The sequence below is a fragment of the Aptenodytes patagonicus genome, chromosome 3 (assembly GCF_965638725.1).
Source record: "Aptenodytes patagonicus chromosome 3, bAptPat1.pri.cur, whole genome shotgun sequence".
In the NCBI taxonomy this organism is placed as follows: domain Eukaryota; kingdom Metazoa; phylum Chordata; class Aves; order Sphenisciformes; family Spheniscidae; genus Aptenodytes; species Aptenodytes patagonicus.
Window position 1 is genome coordinate 39,027,437 of NC_134951.1, and position 16,406 is coordinate 39,043,842.

The window sequence follows — 16,406 nt, forward strand, 5'->3', positions numbered from 1 at the left end:
GCTGGTCCTAGGTGCACACTGCATGTCTATACCTAATAGGCCAGACAAAGCAGTTTTTTATACAACCATCCAAGCAAGGTTGCTTTGAAATTATTAACAGCATCTTGTGCACATATAGAAAGCAACCTTGGACGGTTGTACAGAAATCCACTCCATATAGCCACTGATGGAAGACTCTGGATCCCTGGACTGCAAACTGGATACTCCAAGTGTTAACTCCATTGCACAAATTCAAACGTGGTTTCACCAGGATGGGAACTGCTTTGAGTGCACCACAGGAGTGCGGTGTGTACCACAGGAAAAAGCATACACACAGTTAAAAACAAACAAACAGACAAAAAAAAATCAAAACAGAACCTCCCCATTACAATAAATCACTGACATAGTAGCAACTTGTGGATTTTCAGGTTCAAGCAGGTCTGTCTTATGAAAAACTGATGCACTGCATCAGAGCAAAGTCTGCCTAGCTCATTGGTGAATTATGGGAAGGTAATGAGAAATAGCCTTTAAACAGAAAATCTTCCTTTGTTGTAACGTCACACATTAATAATCAGTTTAACACCCTCTGGAAAGCAAGCCTGAACTCAGGCCATCACAGTTAACCATCAGGAAGAGACTAGTCCCAGTGAATTTGTCTAATTTCTGAAACTACTAAATCCTTTAGGAATTAGTTCCACAACCTGATTACACGCTCAGGTGGTTTGGGGTTTTTGTTTGCTTTTGGGGGGTGGGGGTTGAATAGGAAAAGGGCTCTTTTTTGAGCTTCATGTCTGTGTCACTGGGTGTTACATCTCACTGTAACAAAATAAGGAAGGAGATCATTCTGCACTTATTAATTTCTAAACCATTCATAGTTTTATAAAAGCTTTTTTATCGCATCTCCTCTAAACTCTCTCCCTTTTAAGAGTCAGCCTCTTTGTGTCTGCCCCAAAGAAAAAATATTCTGTACCCTTTGGTCTTCCTGGGTTCTCCTTTCTTGCTCTTCTTCACTGCTGTGAAGTTTTAGATTGATTTGGTGGAGGGGGATTAGAAATGTAAGCACCATTCAAGATCCCGACAGCCCATGCATTAATAGAGAAGAATGACATTCTTTCTCTACTCCTTTCTTAATTCCTAAGATTCTGTGCATGGCTACAAAGATAGTCAAAACTTCTTTCCTCAATGGAAAGAAGGTTCAGGAAACAGGAAGAACTTTCTACCAGTAAGGACTGTGAGCTCTTTGCCCAGTAAGGAGATAGAATCTCCACCGCAAGAAACTTCAAAGACAAACATCTGTCAGGAATGACAGGTATAATAATCCTACCTAGGGGGAGAGGGAAGAGGGATGATTTTCTGATATTCCTTCCAGCCTAATATTTTCTTGTGATCCAAGAATGGAGCAGGTCATCTTTAAAAATCTGAAATATCTAAGTCTGATATTTTTGGAATCAAAGACCTCCTGCCTCTTGATAACTGGGACCAAAACGGATGCAAGATTCCCACAACACTCAGTTCAGCTTTTATCTAAGTGGAAATACGAGGCTGTCAGCCAGTCTTATTTTATAACAAAAAGCTAAACTAGAGCTTTCAACCATTGAAAAAAAAAAACCCACCATTTATTTTCCTGATCTCATACCTTCTTCTGATTTCAGACTGTGTAAATACCAAGATACTATTAGTATTGACACTACAACCAACGACAATAACCAAAAAGTAGCCTAACACCTAACATCCTGCATGTCTTACCAAAGATTCACAGTAAAGCTGATACTATGCCAACCTGCATATTAAAACAGCTGTTTTGTCAGTCTACCTTCTAATGAGGGCTGAAATGCCGAAATAATGATCTTAAGGAATGCTGAGGACTCCTAATCTTATACATAAACAAAATACAGTTATTTAGTTACTTAGATGATACAGTTGGTTTCCTCGGGTATTGCAAAAATAGAAGCTATGAGCTTATGAAAGCAATTAGCATCTACCAGAAAGATCACTTCTGGTCTCTGTAAAGAAAGAATGAAGAACCCAAGTGTTCTGATCTAACACTTAATTAAAAACAAAACAACACCCCCCCAAAACCACAACACACTGAAAGTAACAAAAGTCACTGAAAATTTCCATGTACTGATCTAAACTGGAATTACGTGGTTATATTAGAAAGCAAACAAAACAGACAACAACAAAACCCTGATCAAGTGAAATTCCCCTTGATGGAAGTACAGTGGCAAGCATAATGCAAATATCATACATTGTGGAATTGACAGAAAAAAATGACATGATTGTGCAGACCTAAAAGAAATTGCAATTAAGTGGGGAGAGAGACAGTACAGCTGAAAAAATCCAGGCACATGTTATACCAACACTCAATACATCCATAGAAAGGAACTTTCTGGCCTGAGAAAAGATGGTGTTAAGGACATTAAAAGCGTTCCTTAAGTGAAACGCATCATATTTAGAAAGTATATCATTACAGCAATCTATCATTTGACTTACAAGAGTCAGTAATTATCATTTATTACTAGTAAAAGTAATGATGAGTTTTCAAATTAGACAATATTAAGTTGTATACGTAACAGAACCATTCATCTAATTCTTTCTAAAACAGTAGGAGTGAACGTCCTGTAATATACAAAGAACATCTAACCTTTTGTTTTCTCTCTTTGGGTTTCCTCTTCTTTGGTGATGTTGATGGTCCATCTTTCTCCTCAATCCCTTTTTTCCTTTCCTTTTTAATTTGCTTCTTTTGTTTTTCAGGTCCTTCTTCATCCTCTGAACTACTTTCTGCTTTCTTTGTTTTAATTTTAGGAATTTTCTTTGGTGGTTGCAGATTGATTCCTGCATCTGCTGTCCAGTCAGAATAATCACTAGAGTAGTCACTACGTTATGATATGCCAAACAAAAAAAGAAATTAAAAACCAGAAGTTAAAAAGCAATTCAGAGTGCATTGGATTATAGGATACAACCAAATACAAGATTATAGTTAACAGTCTAGATAATTACAATATTTTAATAGTTAAAACCAGTGCCTAAAACCCTATATTCTATCTACAATTTACATGGTAGTAAACCCAAAGCCTTGAGATCATTCAGTCTTGTAAGAAGTTTCTTAACTTCTAACATCACTAGAAGTAAATCTACTTTTCACTTGGTCAGTTCAGGATGACACACGTTAAAGTCTGAATATTGTTCTCAGGACTTTTGTTCAAAGCTATTTAAAACCAGAAGTTAACAAAAAAAAATCTGCTAAAGAAGAAACAAAGGATCGGTTGAAGCTACCTCGATCTTTGCTCTCTAATTTCAAACCAAGAGTCAGCAGAGGCAGTTACACAGCTCAGACAGTCACAGGAAACTGCTACCACATGCCTGAAGCATGTGTGTACCTGCGAAGAATAACCCTCCTGCAAAACCAATCGGAAACAATTCTGCTTCTGGCAAACAAGGATGAAACCTTCCCTAAATTTTAGTTAGTAATATAGCTGAAAATGAAATCCTGAAAGTTTTAAGTTCTTTTTCATCTTTTCTTCTAAATGTGCGCAAGTTTTAGTTATTACTAATTAACTGTTTACAGAGAAGATTATTTACAATTTATCAGCAGGACTTTTCTCTGTAAGGTATACTGTCACTTACCTAGAACTGCCATCACTGTGCCATGCTCTTTCATCATCTTCTGATGTTCCACCACTGGCAACTACTACTTCTCCTTCCTAACAAAGCGTGAGGGGGAGGTAGGAGGGTGGAGCGGAGAACAGGGAAAAAGAAAGCATTTTCTTTGGAACTCAAAAAGTTACAATACATGACAATATGACTAAGACTCTTCTAGGCTTTATATGTGTTATAAACTTAAGAGCATTGTAAGAGCTTTATGTCATTAAAAAAGGCATTTTAGTTTGCAGATACTTTACTTGAATGGACTTTAAACGAAAAGAAGTAAGACAATATCTATGCTTGGACAGATGCATAGTGTAGAGCAACATTTTTTTAACATATAGCCAGTGGAGACCTGAGTGCTCCTCAATCTCCATTTAAAAAGGCTAGCTTTACCTTTTTGAAAATTATTTCCAGCCCTTTTTAATGTGGTATTTCCACATTTTTTCAATTAATATCAAACAAAAACCCAGTACGAACCTTATATACTCTTATTATTCATTTCTCCACTGTAGCTCAGAAGCACAGAATGGTTGAGGCTGGAAGGGACCTCTGGAGGTCACGTTGTCCAATCTCCCTGTTCAAGCAGGGCCACCTAGAGCCAGTGACCGTACTGATAGGCCATATGGGCCATACTGATTAGGCTCACAAATACAGGGAAGATTTAACATTGCACACACATACTTTGCAAAATGCCCTTACAAATGAGCATTTCTCCCTTTTGTCAATTACTTTTTAGCCAAAACTGAACACACACAACAGCATGTGAAAACCTAATTCAACATCAATTTTTAAAAGAGGTTAAAGAAAATGCACAGTGAAAATCGTAACCTGAGTTTCCACTAGAAACAATGTTTTATTAGCTGCAGCAGGAGCTTAATGAGTAAAAATGGAGTATATAAGATTGCCTCATGAATAAGGATCTTACATCTGAGGAACTGTGTCCATTTTCTAACTCTTCAGCAGGCCTTGCAGTTTCTTCTACGGCGTATCTTGTACGGTAGTTGTGCTGATTAGCTTGCTGTTTTCTTGAGTCGCTAGTGTCTAGTAAATGATCATGAGAATGGTTCTGTGAAGACACGAAAGTCAAAATACATCGTTTTTGAGTATACATTTTTTTAATACATAGCATTTTCTTTAATAATAATATTCTAGGAAGCAATTTTTGCAGTAGCAAAAAGCGACAAGTTTCAACATCACTAAATTCAAAACAGGCCACAAGTCCAAAACTAAAGATCTGCTGAAGAAAACACTCCACATGCATAGTTGAACGTAAGCACCAAGCAGTTCAGTATATTCTGGAAATAATTAAAATTTCTTCTCAGATATAATAGAAAATTCTTATCTTGAATTATTAAAACTCTTCATTCTCTACAAGGTACATATCAGTTAACTACTGATAGGCTGCTAAGAGCTTGTAACAGCTCAAAATTACACTAAAAACGGCCATCAGAGGAAAGGGGATTCTTACAGGGAACTCCAGAGTGTGTTATTGTGCAACTGAGGAGTCCCATCTATTAGAAGAGAGACTTATACAGCAATACATCCCTTAGCATACAGAGATGACTGTTACCAAGTAAAGGCATGTAAATGGTAAGATGATGCATGGAAGAGTTCAAATGAATGAGTCAGTTGGAAAGAATCTGAGTTCTTATGAAGCTTAGAAGAATGCAATAAGGCTGTAATTAAGAAACACTTCACACTCCAGCATAAAGAGATTTTGTTCCTCCTGTATAATATACATTATGCAAACACCTGCTCTCAACATGAAGTGTGTAATCTTGTATTAGTTCCCCAATCCGCAGCAAAAAATCAAGAGCTACAATCTCATTTCAAGAGTTTTGTGCTAATTTTTTTGGCATGCATATTTGAACTTCAGCCTAGCTCAGACCCAATGAAATAGTTTCTGGACACATTCCTAGATGCCAAAAAAAGGAGGTACGCTTCCCCAGTGCTCTCTTTCTTCCATAAGGGAAACCTCAGGTATCTAACCTATTAGGTGCTGATATGGTTGAAAAAACAGTTCCAGAGATGAAGAAAGCAGAACTGGAGCAAGCCACAGAAAGGTACTAATATTATCAGAGCCTTCTAGTAGGGCAGACTGCTTGTACCTATTCCTCTTGGATTTTTTTCTTTTGTAGGAAAGAGATGATCTTCCCTGTCATGTATGATGAAAGTTGGTTCATGAAGTTAAATTTTTTCCTTGAGGAAAAGAACCAAAACACTTTTTGGTGAAAACTGTACTAGAACTTGGCTAAGCAGCAGTACCTAAGATTTGTTTTTTTCTTAGCCACGACAATTTTCCTTAAAATGCAGAACTCTGGTAGCTAGAGCTTTTCTCCTACCCTCCCTGTTAGAAGATACACGCCTTTTTCAGGCATGACTGCAACAGTTCAGTAGGGTAGGCCAGCACACCGACCTGTACAATTGCGTTACAGTATTCACCAAAGCACATAGGACCAACGTGAAACTGCTCTATGCTCTATTCAGTGAGCACTGTGTTTCTGTTGTTCTGTCCAGTGAATTCAAGCTGGGGAAGCTACCACCGACAGCACATCTACCAGAGAGACTTCTAATGGGATTGCTCAGCAATCGGCATTTTAACATTGCCCAAGACTTTAGAGACCTGGGGTATTCCTTCTTCTGGATTCAAACTGGCAGCACATACCGCATCTCCTCAAGCTGCTCTGACCTGACCCAGAACAGCTCCGAGGCAGCCCTAAGACTAGTGGCTGAGCCCATCACACAGCCTTCTGTCCCTAAGCCTTCTGTCGCTGCTCACTTCTCGTCAAGCTCTCAAGATTCACGGCCAAAGCAGAGAGGTCACAAAAGCCAGCGTTACAGCAACTTGCTTCTGTTACTGAATTGTAACTTTTTTTTTAAAAAATAAAGCCCATCTGGCTCTCAGCATCATGAAACACATTATGAGGAAGCATGGACAATAGAAATGGAATCACATAAGCCCAATGAAACATATTAGTCAAGTATGCTTTACAATACTGAGGACATATTTTGCAGAAGCTACATTACAGCCTGATTGTAATGCTCCTGTCTTCCCTCTAGAAACAGAAGTCCTAAAAATTTACATCCCCATTTCTATTCAGAGGCGAGATTTCTCAAATGATTATAAACATAGCTTTTTCCTACTTATACTAGAACTATGGGATCCTTGGAAACCTGAAGTGCTTTGCATTACTCTTTGGTTTTGGAAAGAGTTCTTCTCTTTTGGCATTTGAAAGTTTGAGGAGAAAACCCATCCCAACCCACCCTCCAAAAAATCATTCCTTCATGAAAGCAAGTAACATCACTGTATAATATTGAGCCATGGTGATGCCAAAGGGTAACAAACTGCTTTGGGAAAGATGCAATGCCAAGACAAGAATGGGGGAAAAAAAGGAAAACAAAAGCACAAATAATTATCCACAAGTAACAGAATGACAGAATGACTGAAGTTGGAAGGGACCTCTGGATGTCACCTTGTCCAACCCCACTGCTCAAGCAGGGACCAGAAAAGGGACCATAAGGTACACATCTTTCACATCTTGCCAAAAAATGTATTTTAACATCACTCCTATTCAACACAGCTTGGCCAAAATCTGATGAGAATGGTTGAGGTTGGAAGGGAGCTCTGGGGGTCACCTTGTCCAACCCCCTGCTCAAGCAGGGCCACCTAGAGCCAGTTGCCCAGGACCACGTCCAGACAACTTCTGAGTATCTCCAAGGTTGGAGAGTCCACAGCCTCTCCGAGCAACCTGTGCCAGTGCTCAGTCACCCTCACAGTGAAGTGCTTCCTTACGTTCAGGCAAAACTTTATTTCAGCAGTTTGTGCCCACTGCCTCTTGTCCTGTCATTTTCTCTTTGGCTAAAGAACATCCTTCCATATTCTCCTCAAGTCTGGATGAGTGCTTGTAATTACTTAGTTTTTACTCTTACCACATCACATATGTGTAAGAAATTAGTGAGAACTATTCCAAAAGCAGTGATGATAACGGACACTAAGCACTAGTCTCTTGGGTTTTAGATTATTTTCCTCTTAACATCTTGCTGATTTACCTGGAAGTAGTGTTTAAATAACATGTAAGTGGAAAAATTACTACTTTTGAGGACACAACTAAGCTACCTTCAGCAAAACAATGCACACGTCTCTCCTCACTGGTTTCTGTTAGTTTACAATAGTCATTCGCACCTGTCACAACAGAGGCCTATGCTTACTTTTGTCCATCCGTAACAATCTCCAATCTTAATTCTTTGAAATTTCTGCTTATAATTTCCACTTAATGGTAATTAGAAATATTTCCATTTTTGTAATTTTTTTACTAGGACACACAACGTATCAACCCTGTAGCGTACAGAAATTTCATGCTCTTTAATATTTATTAAAATCCTTTGTAACCCCAGTAGTTTAATAAACTAATACTCTAATTACTTGGACTGGGAACATTTACCTAAGCATGTTATTTATCTCACTTCTCATCTTTGACATGCTCCTGAAAAAAAAAAATTTGAAATACAGTTCCACTTTGAAAATATAAAAATTCCAATGCCACATTCTATCCTCTATCATTAAGGTTTTTGTTTTTTTAAAGTGTTTTTATTTAATAATAATTAGAGAAAACCCTATTCCTCACCAACAACTTTGAAAGTGAAACCGAGTTCTTCATTTGACATGCAGATCAGTGATACTAAATACTATTCAGGTCAAAATACCCAAGCTTTTAGGTTCTCCCACACAACTCCATTAGTCCCTCAAGCAATCACATACAAACACTTCTCAGTATGACCTGTGTCAGATAGGTGTGGGTTTTCTAACTTTAAATATCAGAATGCTTATGTGACTTCCATCCAAGTTGCAGATATTGTTAAAGAAGACAGACTGAGCCACAATTCTGTACTACTTTTAACACACCCTATAGTGACCCTGGACTAAAAATTAGTAACAGAACTTTGGAATCTCCTCAAAAAGTAATTACAGCTGCTCTGTATTCTTCCTTACTGACCTACACTTTAGCTTGTAATCCAAAATGCTAACATTTGTTCCTGCCCTCTTTTGCCTTTTACGACTGTATTTTTGACTCCTTTCAGTTAGAAGGGAACAGAAGAAAATATTATTTTATCATTATTATATGAACAGAACCGATAAATTTCAAAATTTGATATAAAAATTAGTATTTCCTACTGGTGTGAATACAACTAAATTTGCATACGAGGACAATGTTTTAATACAAGCCCTGTTTACTCTGTTCCCAGACCAGCTTACAGTACTGTAGAACGACACACTTTCTAGAATTCTTGACGCTGTAATTCTTAGGTCTATAGATTACTAGAAGATAATGTTTTCCCCTGTGTTTTGTTTGAGGTGTTCCACATCTCCTCTAGATCATAAATTCTCTCATTAAACCCTTAAGAATTCACTATGCAACACAAAAGGACTGTAGTCTCACAACAGGACTGTAATATAAATTACAAGGTATCAGTACCAAGACCTACTGCATGCACTCAAGGAAAAGGAAGATCTACACAGTACTTTCCGGTTCTATCTTCAACCTAACACAGCTTGTATTTAAAGCCACACAGTCACTGTAAAGAACAGCAACAGAAGAGTTGCTATAATTAAGTTACTAATTCCTATTTTTAAAAAACCTAAAAATATCACACAGCAGTTTTTGGAGTGCAGTCAATCTTGCTTCTTTTCCCAGGTATTTATCTGATTTTATTGTGGACACTACAGAAGATGACAATTCCAATTCACCATTCCAATTGTTCAGACACTACTGAGCAAAAGCATTGCTCATGCTAACCATAAGCAACAACGAAAATCGCTAAAATCTGAGCAGTTTATTTAATTGGGAGGCTCAATCACTTGGGATCAAGCACCCTTTTCTTCTTGCAAATTTGCTTATTTAAAGCCCATTTGATATCTACTCATTTCTGAATCCCTCTGAGATTTATCTCAAGGGATTTAAATTAATGTACTTCTCAACAACTCGAGTCCTGCAAAAACAGACACCTTTAATGAAGAATAAACTATGGAAGAATATGAGTTTTTTGTTCTGAGATGCCATAAAAAAAAAAGTATCCTGTAGGGTCTAAGAAGGATTTATTTAAATGTTCTGAAAGTGTTACTGAGTTCAGCAATAATTTCTATACGGAAAATTTACTGACATACTCAAGTGCAGAGACCATGACTGTCTGCTATTTCCTCAGGACGAAGGTGGGAAGTGACTAAAGGATTTACCAAGTTACCTCTCATATTCTGGGCATCAGAATCCAGATCACAGACCCTCCAGGGACTGAGATAAATGAAGGACACATTCTTCTCTGGATAAATATAAGAAACTGAAGAAAGGTTTTCCTAAGCTCTGAAGGATTTTAACAGCATAAATATCCACAACGAAAGTATGGGGCTCAAAAGGATCCAGTGCTACTTTTAAAGTTTGGAGACTAAAAAATTTCTCCTCTGAGAAAAGATTTTCAAAAACATCCATATTAAGTTTCTTTGTTTGAAAGATGTAATAAAAGTAATTGCTGAAACCAAAATGCTGGACCAACTAGCCTACTCTGCTATTTTTATATCCTAGTGCTACTTTAGGAAGAGTGTAACCCAACTAGAAATTTAAGGCTAAGTTGGTAGGAATTAACGTTATCAGGAAGGATCTTTTGACTAGGCAGTAGCCGAAGGAAAAAAAAAGAAAAAAGAAAAAAAAAACCCACCCTTGAGCAGTGCAATCATTTAATTAAACTAGAAGAAAGTCTGTAATTCAGCACCAAAATACATCCCCTCAAGACAAGAAGTAACTGTTAAAATCTAATTTGTGAAGCCCATTTTCTATTATTCCCAAGAGATAAACAGAAGTTACCAAGATTTCTGATGTCCTGGTATTTCATCAGTGAGCCCTGCAATGGCCACCTCCAAAACTGTAAGTGGCAAAGAGCTTCTTCCCTCTATGTACAAAAACTGGACATACACTGAAAAAATATTTGCTTTATCTTGGGCAAACACAGTTAATGTTGGTGACTGCAGCATTGAAATTAGCATGTCGGTATAATTTCTTATGATAGCAATGCACACACTTTTAATACAAGAAAGAAATTGAAGAAAAATTTAAGAAATTTAATAAAAAATTTGAAAATTATTAGGGGACTGTTTGGGGGTGGGGGAGTGTTCATCTCACTTCTTTTGAAACCTTTACTTTGGTTGAGTATGAATATAGAAGCAAAACTGAACACTCAAGTTTAGTATCAAGTAGAAACTTGCCCATCTCAAATTTACTCTTTCTACTGCATATAAACTTGAATTCATCATTATTAAAAAATACAGAAGCACTGCGAAGCATCTGAAATTTACTTATTTTCAGATTGCTTTCAATCTCAGTCCCTTCCTCCCCAAGAAAGTGAATAATAAACAGCACAGGCATTAAGTATGGTACTCTGATAAAATTAAGAGCTGTACAGCCTTTTGTATACTTGTTCTTAATGTTTAATTTCTTAATTTTTCCACCTTGAACCCTGTAAATGATTTTTACTTTTCAGTGGACGATTTGCAGGCATTCTTGAAGGCCTGTATTTTACTAAGCCTTTGATTAAGGGTGAAACAGTCTCATCTAGAATAAGCGTACTACAAAACACAAAGCAAGGGTTCTACTTTACAGTTACTTAAAATTTACTTCCTTTATTACAAAATATAGTTGGTTATTTAGCTAGAAAAGCACAGATAAGCATGCGAGATCATAGAATCATAAAATCATTTAGGTCGAAAAAGACCTTTAAGATCATCGAGTCCAACCATTAACCTAGCACTGCCAAGTCCACCACTAAACCATGTCCCTAAGCACCACATCTACATGTCTTTTAAATACCTCCAGGGATGGGGACTCAACCACTTCCCTGAGCTTGACAATCCTTTCAGTGAAGACATTTTTCCTAATATCCAATCTAAACCTCCCCTGGCGCAACTTGAGGCCATTTCCTCTCGTCCTATCACTTGTTACTTGGGAGAAGAGACTGACACCCACCTCGCTACAACCTCCTTTCAGGCAGTTGTAGAGCACGATGAGGTCTCCCCTCAGCCTCCTTTTCTCCAGGCTAAACAACCCCAGTTCCCTCAGCCGCTCCTCATAAGACTTGCTCTCCAGACCCTTCAACAGCTTCGTTGCCCTTCTCTGGACACGCTCCAGCACCTCAACGTCCTTCTTGTAGTGAGGGGCCCAAAACTGAACACAGTATTCAAGGTGCGGCCTCACCAGGGCCGAGTACAGGGGCACAATCACATCCCTAGTTCTGCTGGCCACACTAGTTCTGATACAGGCCAGGATGCCATTGGCCTTCTTGGCCGCCTGGGCACACTGCCGGCTCGTGTTCAGCCAGCTGTCGACCAGCACCCCCAGGTCCTTTTCTGACAGGCAGCTTTCCAGCCACTCTTCCCCAAGCCTGTAGCGCTTCATGGGGTTGTTGTGGCCGAAGTGCAGGACCCGGCACTTGGCCTTGTTGAATCTCATACAGTTGGCCTTGGCCCATCGATCCAGCCTGTCCAGGTCCCTCTGTAGAGCCTTCCTACCCTCGAGCAGATCAACACTCCCGCCCAACTTGGTGTCGTCTGCAAACTTACTGAGGGTGCACTCGATCCCCTCATCCAGATCATTGAGAAAGATATTGAATAGAACTGGCACCAATACTGAGCCCTGGGGAACACCACTCATGACCGGCCGCCAACTGGATTGAACTCCATTCACCACAACTCTCTGGGCCCGGCCGTCCAGCCAGTTTTTTACCCAGTGAGGAGTACGCCCGTCCAAGCCATGAGCAGCCAGTTTCTCCAGGAGAATGCTGTGGGAAACAGTGTCAAAGGCTTTACTAAAGTCTAGGTAGACAACATCCACAGCCTTTCCCTCATCCACTAGGTGGGTCACCTGGTCATAGAAGGAGATCAGGTTAGTCAAGCAGGACCTGCCTTTCATAAACCCATGCTGACTGGGCCTGATCACCTCACTGTCCTGTACGTGCTGCGTGATGGCACTCAAGATGAACCACTCCATAATCTTCCCCAGCACCGAGGTCAGACTGACAGGCCTGTAGTTCCCCGGATCCTCCTTCCGGCCCTTCTTGTAGATGGGCATCACATTTGCTAACCTCCAGTCAACTGGGACCTCCCCTGTTAACCAGGACTGCTGATAAATGATGGAGAGTGGCTTGGTGAGCTCCTCCGCCAGCTCCCTCAGTACCGTTGGGTGGATGCCATCCGGCCCCATAGACTTGTGTGTGTCTAAGTGATGTAGCAGGTCGCTAACCATTTCCCCTTGGATTATGGGGGCTTCATTCTGCTCCCCGTCCCTGTCTTCCAGTTCAGGGGGCTGGGTACCCAGAGATCAACTGGTCTTACTATTAAAGACTGAGGCAAAGAAGGCATTAAGTTCCTCAGCTTTTTCCTCATCCTTTGTCACTATGTTTCCCCCTGCATCCAATAAAGGGTGGAGATTCTCTTTAGCTCTCCTTTTGTTGCTAATGTATTTATAGAAACATTTTTTATTGTCTTTTACCGCAGTAGCCAGATTAAGTTCTAGTTGGGCTTTGGCCCTTCTAAGATGTATAGATAAAACTAATTTCTAACAAACAAGACATAAAATGATTTTTGTAAATATAGAATATACTTCCTTCACATTTTCTTACGAGCATAAAGGCATACAATTAAATTTTTTTGCAAATTATATGAAACATCAAGTCAGTTACGACAATTTCATTTTTAATACAATCCATTCCCTTCTATTTCATCTATCCTGTTTTCCTCTTTTCTGAAAAATGCACTCCAGCTCTAGCAAAAAGCATGACTTAGAAATATCCCCTGTAAAACTGCAATAAGATTATTAGGGTACTATGAGAGAAAATACCCAATTCTGTATTTGGAGATGTATTTAAATGTGTTAAGGTTAAGAACTATGACTTGAGTTTTACTTGAACCTTTCCACAGAACAGTATGTCAGACAGTAGACAACAGTAGCAGGATGTATTGATTAATAGTGACAGACTCCCTACGGCAAATCATGTCCCCAGTACCAGATTCGCAGGGCTTCTCACTTAGGGGATTCTAAAAACAATCTCCATTGTTTATTCAGAACATAGTGAAACATCAGTAGACACATGCTTCCTCATTCTGGGGAGGTAAACAAATTCCTGTACCCCTGGTTTTTAAATTTAAAACTGAGAAGAGGAATGTGAATTTATGTGGCCTAACACATTGAGTTAAATTTTATGCTTCTTACTGCGATAAGGTACAAGTGACTATTTACCTTAGAGAAAGTAGGTATTTTGTTTTCTCTTTGAATGTGACTCATTACGTGTTTTCTTTTCTCTTCCGATCGATACACCCTTACTTCTTCTTCTCCCTTTGCTGTTCTCCATTCTTCCTGCCTACTGAAAAAACAAAATTGAGATGTTAACTTTAAAGCAAAATACTGCAACTGAGAGGACCTATTCCAAATCAAGGGATAAATGTTCAACACTTGTAACATTCTTTGAACAGTAGTTCTTCTCTTTACAGTCAGAATGTGGCTTCAAAATTACCCTTTCTGAACAAAGTAAGATTTCAATCTTACTTCAAAAAGCTAGAGCAGTTCATGTTTGTGGCTAGTAGGGTTTTTTGACTTACTGATATAAGTATTCATCACAAGAGTTAATTACTGAATGAAATAAATTTCCAGTTTGGAAATCAAAATTCACCTCAGGCACCTAATGGATTAGGTCAGTGTCCCAGCCGTAAAATGCTGAATAATTGCAGGAACAAATGGAGTTATAACATACTGTAATCTTGTGCTACAAGTCAGAAAACATTGAGGCAGCTAAGTCCCATTGCATATACAAGTTAAATTACCCCGTCATTTGTTAAATGGTCAATTTTTATTCACAATACTTCTGTAATTCCAAGACTTTAAGTGATATGCAAACAACTGATTTCAAACTGATTTTTATAAGAAATATGAGACCACAGAATAGAAAAATACCACACAAATAGTTCTATGACAATGTAAATTCCAAAACTGTTCAATTTAATTAAGTTCACCAAAATAAAATTCACTGCAAACTTGGCCTACATTTACCTGGCCACACCAGAAGACAATTCAGGCACTACAACCCTTCGACTCCAAGCCACAAGGTCCCGCTCAGTGGCTATTTCACTTCTTGGTGCATTGCTATGCATCTGACGCACACCTTCAATTTGTCCACTACGTCTTAATCCTATATTTGGTGGTGAATGTACTTCTGAGGTAGAACTTACAGATCCTAAAAAGTCAAAAAGTGATAGTTGTACCTGACCTGAAATTCTAAGGGAAGCACATAAAAACAAAAATTCAAAATGAAAGGAAAAAACCCCGAATTTCACTTAATTACTTCAAAAGAAATGAAATATTAACTGAATATAACTATTTCAGCAATTTCTATAGTCACCACAACACACACACTTAAACAGCTACTGGGCTGCAGTACTCTGCTTAAAAATTCACATTGAAAAAGAGCAGATGTATCAACAATCTGAAGTGAAGCAAATGTTTCATTCGTTTGCTTTTCTTTAAAAATGCTTTTGAAAACATCTATGCGAAGCTGACTTGCTACTGTACTCTATATCCGTATTATAAAACAGTGAGCTATCTCACTGAATCAATGTATTCCTTAAACAGTCTTCTACCTTCAAAAAAATGAAGCTACAACACTGGAAATTATTAGGAATCCAAGCTGTAAAATTTACAGACAAGAAATTGAAAGAGTCAAAAGAAAAAAAAACCACCACCACCAAAAAAACCCCAAAACACTCCACAAAACCACACACATGCAAGATCCTTCGAACACCTACACTGTAGCAAAATTTCAACTTTTTTCCACATCCTTCCACACACAAGCTATTCTTGCTTACTCAGGTGGACTGCCAACCATGATTTTTTAAGTGTTGAAAACTACCGTGTAATCTAATGCAAGACACTAAAATATGGAACAGCTGTACTGAGAAACAAGCAGCTCCTTCCTCTTTTCTCCCTCCTATTTCCTTATTTGAGACAATTCAAAATTCAATCAAGTAGACTGCCAATTCCAGATTCAACAGTAGGGTAGTTAGTTCTAAGGGAACGCAGTTGCTGCAAGTTCCCTGACTGAGCAGACAGTAACTTTAATTTTGTAATGTTAAGAATCCTAAGATTTTGCAGGAAGGTAGAGAAAGATGGCAAAGCTGTATTATTTTCTATGGCTCCATACCTCCTTTCTAGTAGTTCAACAAAATGCACAAATCATGCACAATAATGTGATTTATGTTTTCCGACTCTCAGCTGTTTCAATAGAAAAGCTACACCACCCATCCCCCAGTAATCTACCTCTGCTTATCCGGCTGGTACTACTGGTTCCTGCCTCCCCAGAACGTCTCTGGTCCTGCTCTTGCTGAAGTCTTTGAATCATGCTATCCAACGGACTAACTTCTTGATTTGCTTGTTGACTAAGAACTTGATTCAATCCTGTGAAGTAAAATATACAAGAGAACAACACACAAATGTTGATTTGAAGAACCAAATGTTACAAACAACTCATCTAAGTTTTAGCTTTGAAACTTACAAGTACACTATATAATCACATGTGTAAGTATGGGCTAATACATATTTCTGTAACAGCCATTTTTTAAAATAGGACAATTTTTTTCTTAATATTGAGAACATTATATTTTCTGCAGCAGGGTCAAGATGATCACATGCCACTCCTAATAAAAGTTTAAATTTGATCAAGTGCCAGCAAGTCACAGAAGCTTAATACAA

General features: G+C 38.5%; 1 protein-coding gene across 3 annotated transcripts in view; it reads right to left on the bottom strand.

The window, feature by feature from the left end:
- PHIP (PHIP subunit of CUL4-Ring ligase complex) overlaps positions 1–16,406 on the bottom strand; it is a 121,452-nt gene that overhangs the window by 35,727 nt on the left and 69,319 nt on the right. For all 3 annotated transcript variants that reach the window (XM_076333122.1, XM_076333121.1, XM_076333120.1), the window contains 6 exons: positions 15,975–16,112; positions 14,712–14,895; positions 13,905–14,028; positions 4,553–4,693; positions 3,607–3,683; positions 2,624–2,855 (listed from right to left, as the gene is read on the bottom strand). In XM_076333122.1, the coding sequence (XP_076189237.1) occupies positions 2,624–2,855; positions 3,607–3,683; positions 4,553–4,693; positions 13,905–14,028; positions 14,712–14,895; positions 15,975–16,112 (896 nt within the window). The remainder of the gene's footprint in view (positions 1–2,623; positions 2,856–3,606; positions 3,684–4,552; positions 4,694–13,904; positions 14,029–14,711; positions 14,896–15,974; positions 16,113–16,406) is intronic.